At 41.9% G+C, this 25766-nt stretch overlaps 2 protein-coding genes across 2 annotated transcripts; one reads left to right on the forward strand and one right to left on the reverse strand.

Annotated features, from left to right (window-relative positions):
• Positions 1 to 775: 775 nt before the first annotated feature.
• LOC117946685 (clathrin coat assembly protein AP180-like) lies at positions 776 to 15837 on the forward strand. The gene is made up of 15 exons (XM_034874973.1): positions 776 to 1481; positions 3274 to 3489; positions 5028 to 5105; positions 5396 to 5464; positions 5802 to 5906; positions 7733 to 7804; positions 8767 to 9003; positions 10234 to 10236; positions 11011 to 11199; positions 11294 to 11312; positions 11890 to 11980; positions 12198 to 12278; positions 12459 to 12581; positions 12700 to 12788; positions 14964 to 15837. The coding sequence occupies exons 1-14, from the start codon at positions 1346 to 1348 to the stop codon at positions 12778 to 12780; spliced, it is 1500 nt and encodes a 499-aa protein (XP_034730864.1). The 5' UTR covers positions 776 to 1345; the 3' UTR covers positions 12781 to 12788; positions 14964 to 15837.
• Positions 15838 to 18642: 2805 nt separating this feature from the next.
• Positions 18643 to 25279, reverse strand: prss35 (serine protease 35). The gene is made up of 2 exons (XM_034874975.1): positions 25065 to 25279; positions 18643 to 21160 (listed from the first exon to the last, which is right to left on the reverse strand). Exon 2 carries the CDS (start codon positions 21139 to 21141, stop codon positions 19867 to 19869), a length of 1275 nt encoding a protein of 424 aa, XP_034730866.1. The 5' UTR covers positions 21142 to 21160; positions 25065 to 25279; the 3' UTR covers positions 18643 to 19866.
• Between the last annotated feature and the right edge of the window lie 487 nt (positions 25280 to 25766).

Raw genomic sequence — 25766 nt, forward strand, 5'->3', positions numbered from 1 at the left:
TTCATCGTTTAGTAATTTACTGATAGGTTTCCTATGTAGAAAGTTTGCGGGATTGGAAATGGTTTTTTTTGTATATATTGATACATCATAAAACCACAATAGGTATCCAGGCTTGTGTCCCATTAGATAACGCATGTAAGCGTTGTTTATTTGATAACTAAAGATTGAGGAGAATCTTGAAAAACCTGCTAGAAACAAGTATCTAAACGTACATTATGACATTTAAGTAAGCAGATGGCACCATAGCCCCAGTTTGTGCCTCTCGTGTATTAACATTACATTAGTAATTACAATCTTTGAATGACTCAGCTGTGTTTGAAGGGATTTCCAAACACCTTAAAGACGATTCTTACTGTACATAAGTGTTGGGCAAGATACTTCCAAAATGTAATACATTTAGATACTAGTTACCTTTACTAATTATTACTACTTTTACTAGACTTTACTTTACTAGGATTTTGGAGCAGTAAACATTTTTAAATGACATTCTGGTCATTTCCAACAATGTTGGATATACAGTTTATTTTTCAGAAAATCAAATGCAAGGGCTGTTCCCTAAACTGTAATGGTTTACTATCCCCACCGTTGTAGTTTTTTACATCCTGCTTTGTTGCAACCGTGTACACTAACGTGCTGACATAACGTCAAGTTTTCTCTCTTCTGCATTGAGCAGAGAGCGAACCGTTCCATTTGTGGCACATCCCAAACATATGAGCCAGTACCGTGGACTACTTGCTTTTCTCTGGGTTTATTCAAGGCTGCAGTGTTTTCTATCATAATGACGTGCGCCTTATAAACCCACTGCAATGTAATTCATTTGCTATTTTGACTCGTATTATGGGGATTTGTTGCTTCTTTTTTTTTTAATCATCACCCTTCAATGATTTCCCCCTCAATGTCTGACTAACAGTTTCATAAATATGTCAAGAAGATGAGTAGGTGGATTTCATGGAATGATATTTCGGCTTCATAATATGAACCCTGAACACTTACATCTGAACAGCAGCAATCTGCTGAAAAGAGCAAAAAGTGAGTTTCTTCATCAAAGAGAGACTTTGCGTTATCCATCACTGAACTTGACATTTTCCCCCTTGTCACAGAGTACAAATAACTTGTGACAACTTGCCTCATTTCACCATCCTGCACAGGTGGTGCACTCACTGAATGAAGCATTATGCAGCCCTTTAAAACCCGTCACGGGACTGATGCTACAATCAGGTCCTTCTCTGCAGTTACCGGGCTGGGCTGCATATTTCTTGTATTCTCTGCTGTTTCCTGATGCTGACCTCTCATTTTTGTTCCCTGTCCATTCCGTCTGTTTACTCATCTTTTGTCCTTTACATCCATGTGTCTGTCGGGTGTTATGTTTTGCGCTCCGGCTGTTTTCGTCTGCAATACCCTAGATGCGTTTGCACCTTCCCCAGGAGACGGTCCTGCAGCCGTGGCCGCGGGCCCCGCTTCTGATGCTTTTGGTGGATCTGGTGGGTGGCAATACAGCTTTTTGTGTGTGTGTGTGTGTGTGTGTAAATGTGAAAGCTGTTGCTTTTATTATATCAAAGCTGCTTTTGCTTTCATAGGGGACAGTAGAACAAACATATGCCCTCAGGGCCTACTGTCTCATACCAAATCCTGCTCTAATGCCCCAGCCATGAACCCTCTCCTCCTCTCATCTCGGCTACTCTTCTCCTCCTAATATTCACCCAGTGAATACTGCAGTAAAAAGCACAATGCAGCTATTCCCTACACTTCAGTCGGAGAATGAGAACTATTTGTTTGCCCTAACCCTGGTTTTACCTATTGATGCGAATGATGATTATTGTAATCATTGTTGAGCCTTTTTTCTTAAAAAAAAGAAAGAAAAAGGACCCCTCTATTTGGCCTTGTGTGTGTCACAGCACATTGACTGGCAACATCTATGTAATGTCCATCTCATTTTTTTCTCTCAAATAGCTTTAAAAAAAACAAGTACTCCTCCTTTATCACATTAACCTTCTTCACCTACTGTCATAGACTGTTTAGAATTATTAATGTTTTCTATTGGTCAAATTAACGTTTTCAGCTATGAGAATATACATAGGCTCTTTAATTATCCATGTGACCCCCCCCCATCTCAAATGTTTCTGTCTGGTAAACCCATGACACAGAAATCCCCAGTTACCAGATTATGAATGACTTTGGTGAGTCCCAGACTTTGTAGCTCTGTCATTAGGTCAAAATACTAGAATTAATACTTTATGCTGTTTAATACTATGATACTGTTTTGTGACCAAATACCTGCAAAACTAATGGCATTCCCATCAGCCTCAGCTGTACTTTGTGTCTTGCGAATGCTAATGTTAGCATGCTAACAGGCCAAACTAAGATGATGAACAGCAACATGCCAGCATAGTAACTGTTGATCATGTTAGTCTGCAGAACTATACATGTAAACATTTTCATTTTAATGGACGGAATAAGAGATATAGATTTAATTTTTTAGTCAACATGATTAAATTGATGCCTGGGTGAGTATCTGACTAAAACCGGTCTCGGGTTTTTTTCAACTAAAATTAAAGGAATATATGTTGATGGATAATCACAGACTGGAATATGTCAACTTTTACTCAATACTATTTGAAAACCTTTTTTTCAAATGCTATAAAATTGAATTAATTGAAATTGAAACGGAAAATTAATAAAAGTAGAGATTAGTACTTGCCAAAAAGTGTTGTGTGGACTCAATCATGTTATTTTGGGGAATTAAAAAGAACATTGATACAGGTTAATTTGACCCGAGGATAACGTGAGGGATAAGAGAAAGGTCTAAGGCATTGCAATTCAGTGTATTCTCACTAAAGTTAACGAGTATGGCCAAATGAAGCTTCGTGACCCAGTGTCTTTATTTCCTGAGCCCACTAGAGGGCGCTCTTGGTTTTAAGAGAAAGGCCTAAGGCATCGCAATTCAGTCTTTTGTCAACCCTTTGTTGACCAGAGAGCGCCGTCTAGTGGGCTCAGAAAATAAAGACACTGGTTCACGAAGCTTCATTTGGCCATCACTAACAATGAGTGACTGTGTGCTTGGTGTACTTTCCTTGTACCTGACCCTGATTTAGAACTTCGGCGGCTTCTTGCCTCACACAAATATGCTTTTTACAGTGTTTGTTGCTTTAACAAACCCTCAATCCCCCCCCCCCCCCTTCCCCTTCTTCATCCTCCCACCATCCCCTTCCCTTCTTCTCTAATCGTACCTCCCCCTAACCCATCCCCACCACCCCCCTGCTGCTCTACGTGAAGACCCCTTCGCTACGACGGAGGGGAGTGGGGACCTTGCTCCAGAGCTGGACCTGTTCGCTATGAGGCCCACCGACACGGGGGCCGCCGCCACAACCCCTCCCACCTCTAGTGAGGCGCCGACCATCGTTGTCCCCACCGCTGCCCCCGCTGCCCTCACCCCTTCTTCCACCACCACCACAGAGTCTGCAGCCGCTCCGACTCTAGATATCTTTGGTGGTAAAGTCCTGTCACTCTCATTATGCCTATCACTGCATTGTCCTGCATTATGATGACCATGTTATAGATTTTGATAATGACTTTGTTGCTCTTGCTAGTGGTGATGATGATGATGATGATGATGACGACAGTAGTGGCTATGATGATAACCTGCACAGTCCCTACATTTCTATTTTCCATGATGCCTTTCCTTTTAGATACAGATCCTTTAATCAAGTTAATTAAGCATCTTGACCTCCTCTGCAGAATTTAATTATATAAAAAAATATACAATGGAGTGAATTGTGTAAGCCATTTTTAAAAGGCAATCCATTAATTACTTATTGTATGGAGACCAAAATCTTAGTTTTAATTTGATCTTTAGGGGAAAAATGGACATGTATCTCTTCTTTTCTTTACAGAGGTTGCTCAACTTGTTTTGATTATTAACCTACTACTAACAAACTAAGAAAATAGTTTGCTTTTCCTGCTTGTGACCAATAGTTTTGAAACTGGCTGCTGAGAATGCTTTATTATAGTTCATGCACTTTAGATAAAAGGGAATATTGCTCAATGTCAGAATGTCAAAAAGTGCTCTGGTTAGTGACTCCACATGGATGGATGGATGGAAAGGTGGGTGGGTGGGTGGATGGATGGATGGATGGATGGGTTGGTGGGTGGGGGGGTGGATGGATGGATGGGTCTATGGGTAGGTGGATGGATGGATGGATCGGTTGATGGGTGGGTGGATGGATGGATGGTTGGAAAGATGGATGGACAGATGGATGGGTTGGTTGGTGGGTGGAAGGAAGGATGGATGGATGGTTGGAAAGATGGATGGACAGATGGATGGGTTGGTGGGTGGGGGGGTGGATGGATGGATGGGTCTATGGGTAGGTGGATGGATGGATGGATCGGTTGATGGGTGGGTGGGTGTTGGATGGATGGATGGATCGGTTGATGGGTGGCTGGATGGATGGATGGTTGGAAAGATGGGTGGACAGATGGATGGGTTGGTTGGTGGGTGGATGGAAGGATGGATGGAAGGATGGATGGGTGGGTGGGTGGGTGGAAGGATGGATGGATGGGTGAATGGATGGATGGATGGATGGAAGGATGGGTTGATGGATAGATTACATATGCTATTCTTATGAAATGCATTACTTATTAAATTTGGCACGACTCTTCAGATAGACTTAAATCAACTATTGGATTGATTCCCATTAAATTAGCTGTAGCAGCTTGGCTGTAGACACTCACCCTTGTTAACTAAATACATTGGAGATTGGAAAAAGGAGCACTCTGTCAAAGCCAAAGCACATGACAATGTCTTTATGCTGACGTTTAGCAATATACCCTTTTAACTTTTGCACTGTTTCATTTTGCATTACACTGAAAAAATACACAGAAACGTACCGGTTTAAAACTCCAACTATATGCTGCTCTCTCTGCTTTCCCTCATCTCTCTTTCCCTCTCTCTACCTCAACTCATCATTCTATATGCACTGGACTTGCACTGGAATCTGAACGTACATATGGTTGTGTGTCCCTGTTCTTAGATATGTTTGATTCTGAGCAAAGCCCTACCACAGAATCCAAAGCTGCTACCACTCCTAGCGTAGACCTGTTTGGTTCAGGTACAGGAGTTGAAATCCATTTCTCTGTGTGTGGAACCCCTTCATTTCTTCGGGTTTCCATACATCCACTCCTCTGTCAACTGTTTCCCCCACCCCACACATCTTGGTTTGTCCCCCATAGTGGTATGAGAACTGTGCATGTAACCCACCCGTCTTGGAATGTCCGTGTGGCTGCTTTTATATCTACGCTGTGTCTTTCTACCTGCCACGCTAATACTTTTCTTTGCTTCCGGACCTTTATGGTTTTCTTCTTTCTCGCATTCTGCATCTCGCTTGCGCTGGTTAATTAGACCTCCCTGCTGTTTCACGCGGGCCCTCTCCTTTGCCCGAGCCGGCTCCGGTTGGAGACATCGTGACCGGTGAGTTAGCTGCTTTATCTTCACTGCATCACTTTTCTCCCTTCCCTCTTTCACCAAGAGTGCAGCCAGCCTCAACTTATCGTGAGGCGTTTTGAATGGTTCTGGTGTCTGCATCAACATGCAGTTATACCAGTTCAGTACTTCCAAATATTGGAGGATGTGGATGCACAGTGAAGCTGCAGGGGTGCCTGCTTCTTCTCTGCATGTCTGCTAGCCTTTTAGAACAGGCATGATAGTTCATGAGCAATGCATTCTGCCTTAAAAAATACAGCTGTCGCTGACAAATACTACTCTTTTAGATTAGTAATTTAGTACTGCTTCTGTCTCTGCCCATCAGACTCATTTCCATCCCCTGCTCCTGCTGCTGCTGCTGCTGCAGCTCCCAGCCCAGAGGCCCATTCTCCCCCCAAAGCAGAGCTGGAACCGGTCATTGACCTGCTGGGTACTGTACCTCAGAACACACACACACATCCCTTTACATGTGCTGCATGCAAATAGCTGAATTTCATTTGTGCATTTGATAATTTGACTTTTCTCTCTTGGGTATTTGTTTTATCATCCCCAGTTGTTACAGGAAGTGAATGTTCGTAGTTTGTAGTGAGGCTGATAGTGTCTAGATGTGGTGATGGACTCTAGGTGCAGGAGTAAACAGCAGTTTCTGGATTAGACTGCAGACAAATCATGCAATAAACAGACAGTATTCTGCAGTAGGCACTGGGTTATATTCCCCAAATAATTCATATGTGTGTTTGGATGTGTCTCTGTCTAGTTTTTTTTTTCTTTTACAGTATGTAGTTTTAATTTTCAAGTCAACGATATGTAGTGCTTAAAATGTAGAGTACTGGAGTAAAAAAACAGTAGGAGTTAATCTTTTTAATGAGGTCTTCCTCATCCAGGACATCCATCCTGAGGATAGCATCTTTTGGTTTTTGGTGAAATATCTTGACATCTTCTTATTTTTTTATTGCATTCTTGACTTATTAAAAATTATGGGAATCTATTGAACTATTGTCTATACATTGGATGGAATCTGTGATAGATTGAGGATTTTTGTCTGCTACTAAACCATAATTATAGAAAATAATAGGAAACCATCTGGAAAGCTTGCGCAGCTCTCATTAATTACAACAAAGGCTGTGGTGGATAAAAGGGACCAGGCGAGTTGGGTGTAATGCCACAGTAATGATGATAATAATAATAATTAAAATAATTAAAATAATAAGCTCCTTCAGCAACTCTACTTTGTGACTCTGAGGGACCAGCTGTGTCTTATGTTCACGGCTGATCAATCAACAGCGGTCAGTGAAAACTTTTCTCAGTACTCACAAGGATTTATTTGCACCTCACATTGCAGTGGATTAGCAGATTCTTAAATGGGGTCATTTTTTTCTTTTTCAAAATGAATATTCAATACTTAAGTCCATGATCAAATACCTGTACAGCTAGCTTAATCGTAGCAAATGTTCGCATGTTAGCACACTGAAACAAAGAAGGTGAACCTGGTAAACATTATACACGCGGGTCCTAACAGACTCTGGTACAGTAGCCTGGTCCTACCAGACTCTGGTCCATTAGCCTGGTCCTACCAGACTCTGGTCCATTAACCTGGTCCTACCAGACTCTGGTCCATTTGCCTGGTCCTACCAGACTCTGGTACACTATCCTGGTTCTACAAGACGTTGGTACATTAGCCCGCTCCTACCAGACTCTGGTCCATTAGCCTGGTCCTACCAGACTCTGGTCCATTAACCTGGTCCTACCAGACTCTGGTACACTATCCTGGTTCTACAAGGCGTTGGTACATTAGCCCGCTCCTACCAGACTCTGGTACATTAGCCTGGTCCTACCAGACTCTGGTCCATTAACCTGGTCCTACCAGACTCTGGTCCATTTGCCTGGTCCTACCAGACTCTGGTACACTATCCTGGTTCTACAAGACGTTGGTACATTAGCCCGCTCCTACCAGACTCTGGTACATTAGCCTGGTTCTACCACACTCTGGTCCATTTCATTAGTCTCTCGCACTAAAATACTATAAGATGTAGACATGAAATGGTCTCAAGTTATTATACTATGTTGTGTTTTAATCTTTCTCTTTCCACGTCAACTTGCATCATCATTAGAGGTTTTGTTCACGTATTTTAGTTTTAGTTTTGAAGATAATCTTGTCTCCGGTCCCACATTGTGTCCCAGTGTGTAGTCTGGGGCTGACCTCTCACCCCTTTCTGCCCTCCATGCTGCGATGTTAATTACCGGATGGCCATGCAGACTCCTTTGGTGGTTCTGTGGAGGAGAAGCAGATCTCTGCTCCTGGAGGGCCTGGGGACGATCTGCTGGGAGGTGAGTCTCCTCTCACTGTCGCTTTTTGGTGGATTTGGACTCATTTGGAAATATCTGTAAAATGTCTGCCCCCCTACAACCTCCTAGTGATGTCATAGCCAATTTCCCGCCCATCTCATTTCTGCCTCCGCTATCTGGCCCATAGTTCATGAATAATAGAATCACAGAAGTGACTTTGCTCTTATCTTTTTTTTCCTCTTTGTACGTTAAAGAATATGACATTCCCATCACTCTCAACATAGTCACATATGCAGCACAATGGTGGCCCAGTTGATAGCACTGTGACCTCATTGCAAGAAGGTTGTTGGTTTGAATCTCAGTCATCCTGGGCCTTACTGTGTGATGGTTGCATGTTCTTCCCACTGCGTGGGTTTCCTCCAGGCGCTCTGCCATCAAAAACGTAGATTATGTTCTACCTTAAGGATGGGTTCAATGCAGAGAATTAATACTGCTATGCCATTGGAGTGTAAATGTGTGTAAGTCTGATGAGCAGGTTCAGTTTGATTTTATATGTGTCAAATCATAATGAGAGCTATCTCGGGCTACTTTACAGATAGAGTAGGTGTAGACCACACTCTAATTTACAAGGACCCAACAATTGCAGTAATTACCCAAAGGGCAAGCATGTATCCTGCGTGACAGTGGAGAGGAAAACTTTCTGTTAAGGAGAAACCTGGGACTGACCCAGACTCTTGGTAGGCGGTGTCTGCGCGGTGCCGGTTGGGTGGCACCTTGTACTATGATAATAATATTCTATTTCTTAGTGCGGTGTATCATTACTATTTTCCGCTTCACTGAAGGACTTTCCCCACAGGGATAAGCCAAATTTAATTTCGCTTTCAAGAGGTCTCGTGTGCCCTCTGCTGTGTCAGTAATCATATTTAACGTGTGTTCCACATGGAATTAGAGTAAGTCAGAAACAAATCATGCCAGACATGCAATGCTATGCACCCCCCTCCCAGGCCTGATGTCCCCCACCCTGGCTCCCACTGCTGCCCCAGCTCTAGCTCCAGCTCCAGCTCTAGCTCCACCTCCAGCCTTTGCTCCGGTGCAAAACAACCTCCTGGAGTCGGGCTTTGACGCTCTGGGCTCCCTTTCCTCTCCGGTACCGCCTGCGCCTGCTTCAATCCCGATAGTACCATCTGGACCAGAACCTGCGACCACCACACCGGCGCCCTCTGGTGGCTTTGATGCTTCAAGTAAGTGGATTCGATGTTATGTCAAAGATTTGTTTTCCTTTTTTATGTTACATTTTAGTAATCTGTCTCATTGTCATGCCTTCTGAAATATAAGAGAATTTCAAATAGGGCTGGGCAATATATCGATATTATATTGACATCGATTTATGATGCTTAATACTGTCTTCAATTTTGGATATTGTGATATCAGAATAGTTTTTCTTGCCAAAATAATTACACTAATGTGCCTTGGTGAAAGATGCATGCATCAACAAACATATTAAAAATTAATCTGAAATAAACAATAAATACAGAAAACAAATGTACATCGAAAACTAATATTATGACACATGTGTTTTCTTTTCTTGGTTTGAAAGGCTGCTTTACAGTAAAGTGATGTATTTTTCTGAAATTACCAAATAGCTTTTCTATTTTCGCCTTTACCCACTTGGTCATTGCATACACAGTGATTATTTATCAAAACTCATTGTGTTCACCTATCGTCAACCTTAGTCAATGTATTTGGTCAAAAATATTGCAATATTTGATTTTTTTTTCTCCATATTGCCCAACTCTAATTTCAAAGACTATTTGGTTCTTTTTTCACAGTTCATCTGCTTAAGACACATTAATCTGCTCTTGTTTTAATAAGCGGAGCTATTCAACCATGACGTAGTATCCCAACCTGCTGAGAGCTCGACTGCTGCATGGTTGACACACTGACGTGTTGCCTCTCTAGCAATCTTTTTTTTTCTCACAAGTTCCTCTTGTGCTCACACTTTACAAATGCTGCTTTCTTCACCAACTGCAACCCCTATCCTCTAATCTTTCTTTTTTCTGTGTTTCTCACATTTGTATCTTCTGCTTTGTTTAATTTCTCTCTTCACCCCTTACTCACACCCCTCTCACTCTGCTGGCTCATTGCTTGCTTCTTCTAATCTGTAATTGGTGAGTTCCACCCGGCACTGCATTGCTGCATGCATGTGCAGTTTGGACAAGTCTCCCCCTTTTGCGTCTTTGCATGCTGCTAAATGAGTCGTGATTGTCTCCTGCATGAGACAAGACGTCCTTTATTGTTGTTTATTTCCTCTTAATCTTTTAGAGACAACCTACCAAAAATGAATTTATTGATTTACTAATTGACGCAAATTGTGAAAATCTGTGTACCGGTGTATAGCTAAGTTTCCATCCACGTGTCAATCAAATTATCTGAAGTTCATTTAAAAAAATTGCGAATAAATCTGATGAAAGTGTGTTTCCATCCAACGGCTTTAAAGAGAATAAAAGCCTATGGTAATGACGTCACATGATGCTGTATGGCGTTCACATTGGCATATCGAATTGATTTCAGAAATTTCAGGTGTTTCATATCTTTTTTGCGCTGAATTCAAGCAACAACAAGTGTTTCTAGACCAAATGGATGGCGTCTACCAACACATGATCAATATGGGACAAGTTGTAGTGCCATCTGATAGAAACAAATCAAGCTATAATAAGAAAACAACGCCATCAACACATCGCTATGACGATGCAGATGCAACGTGTCTTTTATTTTCCTATGCGAGACAACTCTTTTTGAGACATTTGAGTCAACATTCGTCAAATTCCATCAAATTTTGCTGATTCCATAAGGCGTTTTTTAATTCGATATCACTTAGCACACACATAGCTGATGCTTCTGTAGAGGTTAGTTAGAATGAAAACCTGTAAACTCTTTGGTCTTGATGACACCTGGTTTAAACAAGTGCTTTGTTCCAAAATCAGTCCATGTTTAAGTTCCTGAGACGTGGCTAGCAGCTAGCCAAGTGAGTCCAGTTGCTGTAATGATGTCCCCTTGAATGTCCACATATATAGCTACAGTATTGTGCATGTGATGCACAGCTGAGTACTGAGGCTGTCCCCTCACCGTGCTGCCTGGTCTCATATCTGCCCTCTGCCTGTGTTATAGATAGATTAGAGATCTGCAGGTTTGTAATCCCGGGTGTTCCTCTGGTCCCCCCCCCCCCCCCCCCCCCCCCCCCTCCCAAGTGTTTGATGGATTAGGCGCCCTGCTGATGCCCGCCGTAACGCCCCAGAGCACCGGGGGCAGCACCGCTGGAAGCACAGCAGGAAGCATGGGAACTCCTGTCGCAGCGGGAGGCATTGCATCCGCCCCCCCACCTCCGACCAAAACCGTAGGGGGAGACCTGGACTCGTCACTGGCCAACCTGATCGGAGGTAGACTGCAGCCCGGTTGGTGCTCGATCATTTCTGCTTCTAACCAATATTTACACAGACATGTAACGTGTTCTTTTGTCTTTCTTCTGTTCAGACCTTGGAGTAAAGAAAAAGTAAGTGTGTGTTTAAAGATGTTAATTCTATGAATGCATAATGCTTGTGTAGGATTAAACATGTGCGCAGAGTTCCGATAAAAAGCTAAAATGTTGGTGGATTTGTGAAAAAGTAGTAGGAGTCTGTAAGTCCATGAATTATTAGTCGTGAAAAGGAAGTCTTCAAAGCCTTGAAGTGTTTTAATCATATGATTCACAGTAAAGCCTCGAGGCTGATCAAGCTCTCTAGGTTTGAACATCATGCCTTCAAATCTTAACACATTTTTGGGCTTGTTGCACCATCTAATTTGAGCCGATATTTGGGTTTGGTTTTGTTAAATCACAGCCACAACTTTGTTAAGTTTTCATCTAGGTCAGAACATAACATGACCGTGCAGTAGTAGCACAGCAGAAGTTGGATTTTATTGGGAAAATAGCTTTTTTATTTATTTTATAACATGGCAAATGTCAACAAAAGTGTCCAGTGTCTGTCAACCTATAACAGATTTTCTACAGTCACCACTCCAAGCATTAGCAGTAGAATGGGACAAATGGCACAGTAGAGCCTGAGGTGTATCCTGTGTTTGATCTCCTTTAGGGACCCACTGAGTGAGAAGAAGCTGACGGGAGGCGCCAACTGGATGCCACATGTAGCTCCCACAAGCTGGGCTACACCAGGAGCCCCCCTGGTAGGAACAGCATGGACACCCCAAACATCACCATGAGATCACACTTCTTCCATAAAGCTGTTTTTCTGCGAACTGAGTCTAGAGCCACAGACTCATATGATGCATCTGTCAGCATACATTTTTGTTTCTCTAGACATCTCAAACAAAAAAGTACACATAAGGTTATGTTGACTTTTGCAATTTTAGCTAATGTTGCCACTTCTTCCTGTCTCTCTAGGCTGGAGCTGCCCCCGGAGCTCCTGGGGCACCCGGGGCAGCCATGGGCCCCCCAATGAGTGCCCAGCCTGGCTTTGGCATGGTGAGCTTTATTTCATGCATGGTACATTCTCTAAATTTGAACTGTGAACGTCGATCAGCTGTTAAATCAGCAGGGTTACTGATAGCACAGTTTACAAATATATATACAATCCAGATCATTGTGATTAATCTGCATAGCCCCTAAAAATCTCATCCTACTGTGTAATTCCTGTTTTACCAGCCTCCTGCAGGAGGGCCTGGAGCTCCCTTGATGCAGCCCCTAATGGGGCAGCCTATGATGGGACAGCCCATGATGAGACCTCCCTTCACTGGGGTGGCTGGAGCTGCTGCACCAGGAGCACCGGTAACACCTTACACCCTAAAACCCTAAAGCCCTCATACATTTTATGATGTACTATCTCAAGATGATTAATGTTGGCCTGAAAAGATGCAGCACTTTTCTTTTCTTCCTACTCTCCCAGATTCCTCCGGGACCTGCAAGCCAGAGCCCCAGGAAACCCAAGGACCCTTTGGCAGAACTCGACCTCAAAGACTTCTTATAACGCCCCAGGTGGGAGCTCACAACGTTATCTAAGGTTTACACAGTACAGTATGTACCAGCTACAGAAGCCGAGACCCGCTGTTATCTTGTGATACCTAGATAAAGATCTATAAAAGATAATGTTGTTTATCAGAGACTCTGCAGTCAAACCCACCGCCACTCTCATCTCCGTTGTTAAATCAACTGATGCATCAACTTTGCACTCATATACAGGCTACATTTTTTGTTAATGACAACGTCCCAGATCGAGTTGACCGGATTTTTACTTAGGAATATCTCTAAATTGATACAGTATGTGTGTAACGTACACGTCTGTAGAGTTACGTTGCATGGCAGCTGGATTCTGATCACATGAAAATGCATCTGGTGAGGCGTCAGGTGAAAGCTTTTTGTGTCTAAACAGCAGCGTCCCGAAGCAATCAACGTCCATCGAGCACAGAAGGAATGAGCCGCTTGACTCTGCCTCTAATTGGTCAATACTCGTGGCCTTCATTGGTTGGATTGGTTAGGTTTAAGCATGAGGAGTGAGATTGGTTAGGGTTAAGGTAAGAAGACAAGGGTGATCCAATCAGAGGCAGAGTAAGACTTCTTCGCCGTCCTATGGAACGCAAATTCATTTGAGAGATGATCGATGTGAAACAACGTATGTTCACAGGGGCAGAGGAACATGCTTCTCGCAGCTTGTGTGTTCCTGTGGGCTTTAGATGACGACGCACTGAAGGACTACACTCAGTGCTAGAAAGAACATTTTCAGATTATCTTCTTTATTTAATGTAGTGCATTAACATGAAGTTTAAACGTTACACAGCCAATTTCACCAAAACATGTTTGTAGGTGTGCAATCATTTTATCATGATGGACATCTTGTAGTCAATCAGAATTGAGTATTCATGTTGACTATGATATAATTAGAATTTAATGGATTGTTGGCTTCTCATTAGTAGTTACGGCCAAATGAAGCTTCTTGAGCCAGTGTCTTTATTTTCTAAACCACTAGATGGCGCTCTTTATTTTAACCCTCATGTTGTCCTCAGGTCAAATTGACCCATTTTCCTATATAAATGTTCTTTTTAACTCCCCAAAATAACATGATTGATTCCACACAACGCTCTTTGGCAAGTACAAATCTCTAGTTTCATTAATTTTGGGGATCATCCATCCAACTTCATCTGCTTCTCCGGTATCGGGTCGCAGGGGCGGCAGCTCCAGCAGGGGACCCCAAACTTTAATTTTGGGGCGTCTTATTCAATTTTATAGCATTTCAAAAATACATTTTAAGTGGTTTTGAAATAGTATTGAGTGAAAGTTGACATATTGCAGTCTGTGATTATCCATCAACATTCATTCCTTTAATTTGAGTCAAAATAATTCCTAATTTCTGCTTTTCTAACTCAAACATTAGGTGCAATTTCCTAAATATGAGGTTTATTGACCATAAATTCCAACAATAACTGTAAAGCTAAAGTTAATAAGTTAGTGTTACATAGCGTTGAAAATGTTAAAGAAGTGACATACATTTAAAGAAAATGTAAAAATCGTTGAAGAAAGGAACAAAAACCTACGATGGAAAGATTGAAAATCCACAATTTTGTTGACGCTCTTTATCAATTAAAAAAACAAACACTTGTGATGCTTTTTTTCACTGTTTGTCCCTTTTTTGAAGTTTTCAACTCTACGTAACACTAACTTATTAACTTTAGTTTGACAGTTACTTTTGTAATGTATGGTCAATAAACCTCATTTGTAGGAAATTATACCTAATGTTTGAGTTAGAAAAGCAGAATTTAGAAATTATTTAGACTAAAATTAAAGGAATGGATGTTGATGGATAATCACAGACTGGAATATGTCAACTTTTACTCAATACTATTTCAAAAACACTTCAGTTTTTTTTCTCCAAATGCTATAAAATTGAAAAAGACGCCCCAAAATCACCCGAAAGAGCGTTGTGTGGAATCAATCATGTTACTTGGAGTAATTATAATTGGGTAGTTAAAAAGAACATGGATATAGAAAAAATGGGTCAATTTGACCCGAGGACAATGAGGGATATGGGAACATTTTGAGTGTGCATGGAGTACTTGAGCCCTCTTTAAGACTGTGGTGTAAACACATGGGAGACAGGGTGTGTCAGCTGTTTGAACTTCGAACCATATGACGTGGTCTCTACTTCCTGTCTTCCAGCTGCTTTCTTCTCTGGAGCAGGGCCCTGGCACCTTCTACTTGGTGTCTGTCGACATCTGAGGATGTTCAGCTTACTCAACCCTCTAAGAGCCTCTTATCTCCACCCGCCCATCAACACCCCACCCGTCTCCTGTGTGATGTCGTAGCACAACCTGTGAAAGTGAACCATAGCGGATTTTATATATATATGTATATGAGAAGAAAAATACAAGTGTGTGGTTATGTAGATGTTCTAACTTTTTGTCCAAACAAAATGACTCAAAATCCAACAGTTAAGTGAAAGAAAGTGAAGGCACATATGTGTTTGGATTTATTTCTAGTGTTGAGTTGAAGGATGGCTGTGCTTTGGTGTCCTAAGCCCCTCCCACCACCCCGTATTTGTCCCCGCCTCCTTATCAAGGGGGAGGAGCTCTTCTTTGTCCCGCTCTGATTGGATGAGAGTGGTAAACGAAGCCCCAGAAGATTTTTTTTGGAGAAACGTGTTGTGTGTTGGTTTCCGGAAAGGTCCTCGTTGATGTATATAGATTTCTGTGGCGAGGATTACGTCTCTATTCTGTATGTCTGTTGAAGAGAAACATAAATGTGAATCTGACATAAATTGTAAGAAGTCGTGTGAGTACCCTTCAATTTCCCGTCGTCTTTTGCAAGTATTTGGAAACAAATATGAATACCGTTACATGATTAATATACTGCATATTAAGAAACTTCCATGAGCTTCTGAATCATACGAGACCACCAAGTGATCCTTTTTTCTTTTTCACTTGTGGCTTTATTTCTATGTTTCTTTATTTGTTTTTCTGTCCAATGTTATTCATATGTTCGGTTTCTGTTAATAATCCTCCAGAATGCTGTCGATATTTGCTGGCATTGTTATTAAAAAAACATATCTTATGACGAATGGATTCTAGAGAAAATGAAGATATTCGTAAGAGAGGTCAACTGAAAATAACTGTACCCGTTTCTACCTGCGGTTTGTCTGTTGCCTGTGCTTTCATTGTAATTATTACCAGGTCAGTAGGATTATTTTTGTATTTATTGGAAGATATTCCATTGCCATACCAAACTCGTGAACCCAAATGTTCAGACAGATCCAATCAATATAAAAGATTTCAAAGAATATAACCAACATGGTGATCCAGCAGAAAGGACTTCAGTGGTTTTGCTCACTTTTCACATAAGTCAGACACAGGCACATATTAAAGGTACCCTAGCGAGTTTTACTTTCCTAAAAAAAAAATGTCCTAAATTGCATTAGGTGTTTAATTGACGCCTCACATTGCAAATTAATTTACTTCCAAATAAAAAATGACATTCCCGCACACAGAAGTGGATCTTTGGGGGGATAAAATCCCTGCACAAGGGAGACAAAGCAAGTGGTGTGTGTTGCTTTCAACTAATTTTAAATTTAAGTTCCTCATAAAACATTTGAAAAGTGGATGAAACCTACTATGTTTACATGCAATACGGGGCGCTGCTTATCAATACATTCTTTCATAGTGCTACTATTGTTGTAGTACTGGTACTGGTAGTGGTAGTGGTACTAGTGGTCAAAAACTCCACAGGGTGCCTTGAGTTCCATGTTACTGACCTGTTCCACACACTACTGTTAGACAAAATGGGCCAAGTGACAGTGTGTGATTTGATATTATTATAATTTCAATGCAAAATGCAGTTTGACAAAGGAAAACCACATTTGATTGCTGTCTGAACAGAACTTGTTTGAGTTATGTATTTGATCAGTGCTGGATGCCACTGTCCGTCTAGCCATGATCTGGTTCCCAAAAGCATGTTAACACTAAACTCCAGATTTACAATGGAGTGAACGTGTTAATAATGAGCATTTGGACAGCTGTGGAACACCAGAGGCCCCCAGTCCTGTACTGTAAATCAGCTTAATGTGTGTGTTGTCTTTTTCAGTGGATTGAATAAGCAATTGGTTGTGAGAATCGGATATGATTCTGACAAAATAATGGGAGATTATTAACTTTTTTCATTACTGAATAATTGAAATTGTATTTTTGTTTAGTTTTGAATTTATTTTATTTACGATGGCCCTCCCCAGTGCATGTAAGCCCTTTGAGGTGCAATAAATTCAATGACGGATTGAACTGCCCATGAAGGATTTCTTTTCTTCCATATCACAGAGATTATACAAAATGTCAGTATAAGGAGAATTTCATTGATCTACATTTATATATCCCACCACATCAAAAATATCCTCATGTCCAAGGTCAGATTACAAACTTGGTAAACACCCCCTATAGGCCCCAGACCCTCAGGGCCCCAAAAGCTACAGGTGCATTGTGTGTAATTAGTTTTTTGGTCATGTCATTAATCATAAAATTTAAGGGAATTTATATCACTAAAGTGCAATACAGACTAATGCAGTTTTAGGATGTTTACCTACTTATTAATTTATTGATGTCATTTTAGTTATTGCTAAATATTCCCTATGCAGTTATGTTAAAGCTGCAGTAGGTACAAAGCAAAGAAGCACCACATTTTTTTAGACAAATCCCAGTAGCTCGCCCTGTCCCCTCGATGTCGGCATGTGCAAAACAGCCAATAGAAACACCCTCTCTAAAATGACCTAAGATTGGCCAAAGTCTCCCGTCCGGTGTGATTTTCTAAAGCCTGAAAACGGAGCCCAGAGGAGGAGCAGAATCTTGTTTTCTCTCACTTCATTTCACTTAATAACAAATCTGTCAATCCGGCAAAGCGGATCCATGGCACTGTGTGCATTAAAATAGCCGTGAACTTGATGCGCTCCATGTCTTCGTCTTTAACCTTTGACCCTCTCACTGTGTATTTTTACTACATCAACGTTGATTTGAACACATTGGGTTGGCTAATAATGTCTTGTTCTAGCCAGCTACCGCTAGTGTTAGCTAGTAACTTAGGGGAAAGTTTGCTGATTTTCTGTGTACTGCTGTACATGTAGAACTTCCAGTAAATCCCTACTGGATGATTCGCTTTGGAAGGCTTGAAAACTTTCTTTCTATAGCATTTAGCTTAGCGGAGCACCATTCCAACCATAAACAACACTAGCTTGACCCCATCATCCTTCCCAGCTCCAGCCTCTGTCAGTGTCACTTCCCAATGTGAGTCGAGTGCACATGTGAGTCGCACATGCTCAGATGTAAATGGTTTACTGCATAACGCATCATACTCAATGATAGTCGAGTCAAACCGGCTCTGGTCGAGTGCAAATGTGAGTCGCGCATGCTCAGATTTAAACGGTCCCACTGAAATTTGTGAAATCCATGACAACTTTTCATATTACAAACAATAACAGAAAATGGGAATCATTTAAAAAATGTAGCTATCTGTGGTTGCTTGATTGCTAACGTTAGCTCAAAACGGCCATTGACTGACAGCCTTTGTTGTGTTTGATTGCTAGCTTGTAGCTAGCTGAACTAGCGGTCATTTCAAAAACGTTGCAGCCATCTATGGTTGTTTGGTTGCTAACGTTAGCTCAAAACGCCGTTCAAACACAGCCTTTGTTGTGTTTGATGCTAACTTGTAGCCAACAGTGAATCAACTTACTTAAGTAAGTTTACTGTATTAACTGCATACAAGATGCTAACAAGTCTCTTGTTACAGTTGTAATCCATGAACTAGTGTTTAATAGTAGAGATACTTTTTTTGTAATCAGGATCATCACAAACACACACACACAAGTAGTAATCTTGGTTTAATGGTTGGTAGTCTTCAATCTGCATCATTCATTTCAGGTATTTGGTATTCAAAATGATGCACAGATGAATTTTTGGAACATAAACAACATGAAAAGTAAAAAATATCACATCCCACATTTAAATTTGTTATTATATAACAATATTGCCTTTGTAATTGGATGTAACCCTTAGAATTAGAGAAATCTTAATAGTTTAATTAAATCATTAAATGGTTCAGTCCTGTCTTAACACAACCCAAATATGTAAATCACATAAAATACATAGTTACAGTACTAGGCTATCAAAATATATTCAGAGAATTGTTTTTTACAATTACATAAATTAGCACCACGTGTTCTGGATAAGCACCGATATAATTATGTGCACCACAATGTTACAAGAACAGAGAAAGTATGGTGTGACTCACAAATCAGAAACAAATCCATTCAGGATCCACAAGGACCCTTTCTTTATGTAGACAGAAGAACAGTCTTATTTAAAAAGGTAGCTGTAAAAAAACAAACTCAAATTTCTAGATATACACAATGCAAAACACCAGCTCGTTCAATTAAAGTTATCTCAATATCTCTGTGTAGGTCATTTGTAAAACAAAAGTTTAATTAATTTATTCTGGGTCTTTTGTCAAAGCCAATGCACAGCTCTCCTTTACAGTGAAGCGAAGAACACTTGAAAATGCAAGTCTCTCCATACAAAGCCTAGTTGGAATATAAGACAAATACCAGGGGCTTTGCCCACAAACATTTGAATATACACGCTTTCCATCATTGTATCCAAAATGGTCAAATCTTTATAAAAAAAAGAGTCAAAATAGAAAGCAAAACTGCAGATCTGTATGATCTGTAAATACATACAACACATATTTTGTTCTTTGTTGTTTTTTAAACAAATAAATTAGAAAAGCTGAAGAACCACAGTTCTCTTGATACGCTGACGACCTCCTGTTGTCAACACTGAGTCTGTATGGCTACATGTGGGTTGTGTGTGTGTGTGTTTGTGTGTGCTTTGTGTGTCAATCAGTTTAGCAGGAGTCACTTGAAGGCACAGGAGGTAACTGGGAGGCAGGAAGAGGAGAGGCAGTCGTCGGGCCCCTGGTTGGTAATGAGAGGTGGGGGTGGTGGGGTGAGAGAAGGTAGGGTGTCCCGTGTAAAAACGTTGGTCTGAGGGACCGGAGAGGGGTTGTGGTTAATGGGGGATCCTGTGTTGTCTTAGGCTACCTGGCACTCACTCGAGTCCCCGTGGACCCAGTAGCAGATCTGGGCATATTTGAGAGGTGTTATCCTCACCGCCACGTTGTAATCCTGCTGCATCCCGTTCCCGTTTACATCCACCCACTGGTGACCGGAGAAAACCCCAATGATCTTCCTCTTCCACTTCTTCTTGCCAGGCTCTTTGAGGCGGATGTAGATCCCAGAGCCACTGGAGCCAGGTTTGGCATCGCAGTATTGGTACAACAAATCATTGGACTCCTCCGAGACGGAGCAGAACCGGTACACCAGGTTGCCAGGACGGTCATCATCAAAGCCGGAGAAGTGGATCCTCCCAGCAGGGAGCTTCTTGACAGAGGGGACAACACCTAGATCCATGTGCTTTACTTTGGGGGGTTTCTTCAGCTCCAAAACAGCATAGTCATAATCCGCAGTCAGTCCGTCAGACACACCTTTGAACCAGCCCTTAGGCACCTGGGTCTTCTTGACCCCGGTCCACCTAAACGAAGGTTTCCCTGATTCTGCACTTCGCCGACTCCGGCTCTTTCTACCTTTTCCTTTTCCTTTACGGTCCCCTTTCCCTTCATTCTCTTCCTTCTCCTGCACTTCCTCTTTATCGGTGTCTCCCTTTCTCCTTTTGCCCTTTCCTCTCCCTCCTCTCCCTTTGCCTCCCTTCCCTCGTCTGGACTTCTCCTTCAGAATACCAACGCGAATCTTCTGCACCCCATCTAGATAATCCTTCCCATCATGGATGCAGTGGGCAGCGGTCAGAACATGTTTAGGTGACACGAGGACCCCAGAGCATCCTGTGGAGATCTTCACAGAGGTGGAGAAGGGATATTTGGTGGAGAACTGCTTATCAGAGATGGTGAAGCGGGTATCTGTGCCGTACACCTCTCGTTTTTGGCGGGAGCTAGACGAGATGTTTTTGGACAAGGCGGTCACCTCATTGAGACCTTGCACAGAAACTGAGGTATATGTACGCGTACCATTCTCATAAACCGTCTCGTAGGAGAGGAACTGCTCCAGGTCGTCCAGAGACGTGGCAGGGAGGCGACGCTGACACTCAATCCCACAGGTCCCACTCAGCTCTGGCTGAGGATGGGCGGAAAAGTTTGGGTTGCTTAGAGGCACAGTGCGTCGTTTCCTGACCAGAGGCACCTTCCACTGCGGCCAGGTATACTCGTCGTCGACTGCGGTCTCCTCAGCAGCTACAGCCACCACCAAAGCCAGCACAGTCACCGGGAGCAGCACACACAGGGTAATTGGGCCCATTGTTAAGTTGGGCCTGGCTCTGAAACATAAGAAGTAGAGAGGAAGACTTAGGTACACTTTGTTATAGAGGTAAAAAGATGGTCATAGCAGGGCTGTAGTACTCGAGTCCGTTCTTGGACTTAAGTCCGGACTCAAGACCGTTTTTCTACGGTCTCGGACTTGCTCGTATTTGGGCTCGGACTTGCCTTGGTCTGGGCCACTGGTCTTGCCAAATATGGCTTTTGGTCTCGACCGAGTCCAGGTGTCTTTCTTATGTTGATAATAAAATTGGAGGGAAAATGAAACCCCAAATGATTGTCTTGATAAGGTAATGCATAAGACCTTTTTTTCTGTCCTGGACTCGGTCTTGACTCAGACTCGAACCGCTTTCGACACGGTCTTGCCTTGGACTTGACTACTCCTGGGCTTGGACTTGTCTTGGACTCGACAAACGTGGTCTTGACTACAGGCCTGGTTCATAGTTATTAACTTATTAGCTATGTGTGGTTTTGGGAATGGAAATGTCAGTTGGTTGGTCGGCCCACCACTTTGCTCCAGAGTGAAATATCTCAACAACATTTGGATGGATTGCCATGAAATATTGTAGATTTATGTTCCCCAGATGAAAAAATCCTTCTAACTTAAATTATCCCTTTTGCACCTACATGACCAGTTTACATTTTTGTGAGCTCTCTGGTCAACTATTGGATGGATTGGAACATTGAGGGCAGACGTCCATGGTGCCCAGAGGATGATTCTTACTGACTTTTCATCTTGCGCCACATGCAAGTCAAAGTTTTTATAAATATCCCCATACTACATGGACATTAGGTCCAGAGATTCATGGTTCCCAGAAGATAAACCTTAACAGCTTTGGTTATCCTCTGACATTTCCTCAAGCGCCACCATTAAAAATGGTAGTTTTGAGTGAATTGTCTCAACAACTGTTGGGTGGACTGCCATGAAAAAGCACACATTATGTACACACTGGTACACACATTTGTGTGCCCCTCAGGATGAGTTGTAATCTCTTTGGTCATTACCTGGCTTTTCCTCTTGCACCACCATCAGACTCTCTGCCTGGTTTGACGTCACTATTCAGATCAGCACATGATTGCCCCACTTTGAACACTTTTGTTAACACTTTTCTCAATGTTTGTAACTTTTTTGATGTTTTAAACACTACATAACACTAACTTATTAACTTTAGTTTAGAGTCCTTTTTAGAATGTATGGTCACTAAACCTAATTTATAGCAAGTCATATCTAATGTTTGAGTTAGAAAAGCAGAAATTAGGAATTATTTAGACTAAAATTAAAGGAATGGATGTTGATGAATAATCACAGACTGGAATATGTCAACTTTTACTCAATACTATTTCAAAAACACTTCAAATTGATTTCAAATGCTATAAGATATGTGCTAGAGATGTGTACTTGGCAAAGAGCGTTGTTGTGTGGGATCAATCATGTTATTTTGGGTAGTTTAAAACATTGATGTAGGAAAACGGGTCAGATTAAAGGATTAGTAACCCTAATGTTGTCCCCATGGACAACATTAGGGTTACTAATCCTTTAACTTAGTTTAATAAAGAATATTGTTGTTCAACTTTATCATGGTGCGTCTCCTATTTGTTGTGACCTACAAGCTGTTTGGAATCTTAAATCAGCTTTACACAAATTCAACAAACTCAGTTTGTGTATCCAATGTTGAGGCCTCCATGTCTAGAAGATATGAACACAGATCCATGTGTGGCCACAGGGAGGCAGGGTAGCCCAGAATATTGGAGCCACCCACTGGTTCCAGAGCTCTAGTCTAGACTATCAGTCAGGCAGTTAAGTAGCGTGTGGCAACACACTCAATACGGTCCAGTTTACTCGAAATGCTCAAGCTTGCAGAAACGGATTGGTGTCATTATGTAAAGAAATAGCACTTTGTGTAAAGTATACAAAAATTTTCTCTGGAGTTATACATCAGCTGTGCGGTTGAGAGGAGATTTATGGCTTCTGAGTCTTGCTGGAGGCTGCGGGTAGCGAGAAGAGGAGGATGAACCCTGCTCCTCTGAATGGGCTGAGACAGTGGCTTGGAGGTTGGCCACAATGGTTAACCTTCTCCTTCACTAATGACCATATCTGGTTTCCTCCACTCCTTATATGCTTACAAATGACATTAAACACAAAGACTACGTGGGCTGCAAACAGCCTGCTGCTTCATGCTTCTACTGTATGAGCGTGATGTTGCCAATAATCCTGATAACCCTGTGCAGAAAATTTTAATACATTCAGCAGACCATCACTTAAAGACCGAGTAGGAGAACTGTATTCCATCAGCAGCATCATTGCGGTGATGAAGTCACACAAGAGAGAGAAAATCATTTGGATGTCGTTCCTTGTGGAACAACGCAGGATCCAACAGTTAATTTAATTTGAAAAGAAGCCCAGAGTGATTGCATTCGTTCTGGCAGTTTGACGGGGCTAAATGGTGTGTGACAGTCAATCGGACACCTGGGGATTCTAACTGGAGGACACTTTGGCCAGGTTGTCCACAGACAAACACACTCTTTTTTTCAATAGGATCTTAGTGCAGCGTGAAAATCAGACTGTGCCGGGTTTGGAAAAGCTCCCAGGACACTTCCTGCTGAGAGGGGGAATGTACAGCATCGCATGTGGACAATAGCGTCGCATCATCATCCACGGCAGGGACACTGGCCAAGAAAGCCCGTAAGTGCATTGTCATCCAACTGAGTCTGCAAAAAAGAGACTTTTTGGCTTGAGTTTCCCACAGTGTCCAATAAAACATGCCCAGTGGTCAACATCTAACCAGCCCCAAACAGACGGTAATAAAACACAAGCCCACAAAGAGCTGTAAAACAGTCTCAATGAATAAGAATACAAATATGACCCTCTGTTTCTGTTCAACTTCACACTCCCACCTCCAAACTCAGACATAACACAAATCTAGCAGAAAAAAAGGCCTGCAATTATTCAGCATGGAGTGGAAACTGATACGCTGCCATGATGGCTCTTGGTCACAAAAGGCGCTCATTTCAACAAGTTTCCACTGCAGTCAGCTGATGGAGAAGCTGTGCCCTCTCCATCCCTGAGTGGAGGGAGTCGCAAGGACAGCTGGGAGGCACCCAGGAGACAAAGTGTCCAAAGGGTGGCGCTATGGCGCAATCATCCATCTCAGTTGTCTACCTTAGCAAGCAAGGGTCACCAAATATTGTCTCTAGATCAAATCCACCTATAATAAAACAACTGTTTCATTCATTTTGACCTATTTTCACAATGTCTACAACTCAGGGACAGCCACGAAAACCGACCATGTCTGTGATTTAATTACAATGAGAAAATGTCCCCAAAACAAATCAAATTTAAAGAGAATTCAAAACGATTTGGTAAAAATATAAGACAAGTATTTCCTTATTTCAAGATAGCACATAGGCTTTGACTATAAGCATTATAATGCAAAAAATACCCCATTAAATTAGATGAAATGTTAAAAATCTCTGTAATTCCACATATGTTGCAGCATATATGGTAGATATATTCGAATATATCTGTAGGTGGAAAGCATAGGGACAAGGTGTCTATTCATTCTTAAGAAAATATGCAAACTGCCTATGAGAAACATTCTGAAAATGTCCCTGTCTTAAAATAATAAAAGGCCTACTGACAACATTTAAAATGCCTCAAAACATAAATGGAAATAGGAAATACTGTGCATCACTTTACAAAATTGGATTAAATCCTTTAAGGTGGAAAAAAAAGAAAGTAAAACTTAAAAATAAGTGCATGTAAAGAAAAGAAGCAATCCAAACGGGGGGGAAAAAATCGTGACAACTTAAAAGATATCAAACAAATTATTAAGAAAAAACCAAGAACATAGTCCCCCCCCCCTTGGTCCCATCAAGGTCGTAAAAAAAAGACAATGGCTTCCATACCTGCTTGCATCCGTTTGATGGATATGCCAAATCCGCAAAGTGTTTGTTTTCCCTAGAAATATACAAATATGATCCGAGGAGAAAACAAATTAGTGCATCCCAGTCCTGGTCTCAGCAGGACTACGGCTCCCTTCTCCTCATTGCTTCTTCTGAGAGAGAGTCACAGCCAGGGCTCTGCGCGCAGGCTGCACTTGATGCTCAGAACGGAGGGAGGGACAGGGGGAAGGCAAAAAAAATAGATCTGGAAAGGACTTTTTTTTCACTTGTGACAAAAGCTGTTCACATATGGGTGGGACCAGACCGGGCTGAATGGGGTGAAGTCAGTGCATGGTGCATTCAGGGGCAGCAGCAGCCAGCGGGAGGAGAGAGAAACCAAGCGCGTCTTGGTCAATGGAACTTTTAGGGCACTGTGAAGGAATTAGTTCTAGCTCTCTACAATAGACTCCCAGGCGGGTCAATTGTGAGCCCTGGGAGCCTCAACATCTGCCTCTCTTTCCTTCTACAAGTCTCTCTTCTACATGTAGCTGTGCTTTACCCACATCCAGTCAGGCTGTATTGCCTGCATCAATGATAATGACCCTTCACATTAGAAAATAGCCCACATCTGACTTTAAACTCTGAAGTTTCTTGTAAAATATGAAGTATGCTTCTATTTTTACCTGTTGAGACTCCTAACATGTATTCAGATTGAAGAGGTGGAAA

Source organism: Etheostoma cragini, chromosome 6 (assembly GCF_013103735.1).
Source record: "Etheostoma cragini isolate CJK2018 chromosome 6, CSU_Ecrag_1.0, whole genome shotgun sequence".
Classification (NCBI taxonomy): Eukaryota; Metazoa; Chordata; class Actinopteri; order Perciformes; family Percidae; genus Etheostoma; species Etheostoma cragini.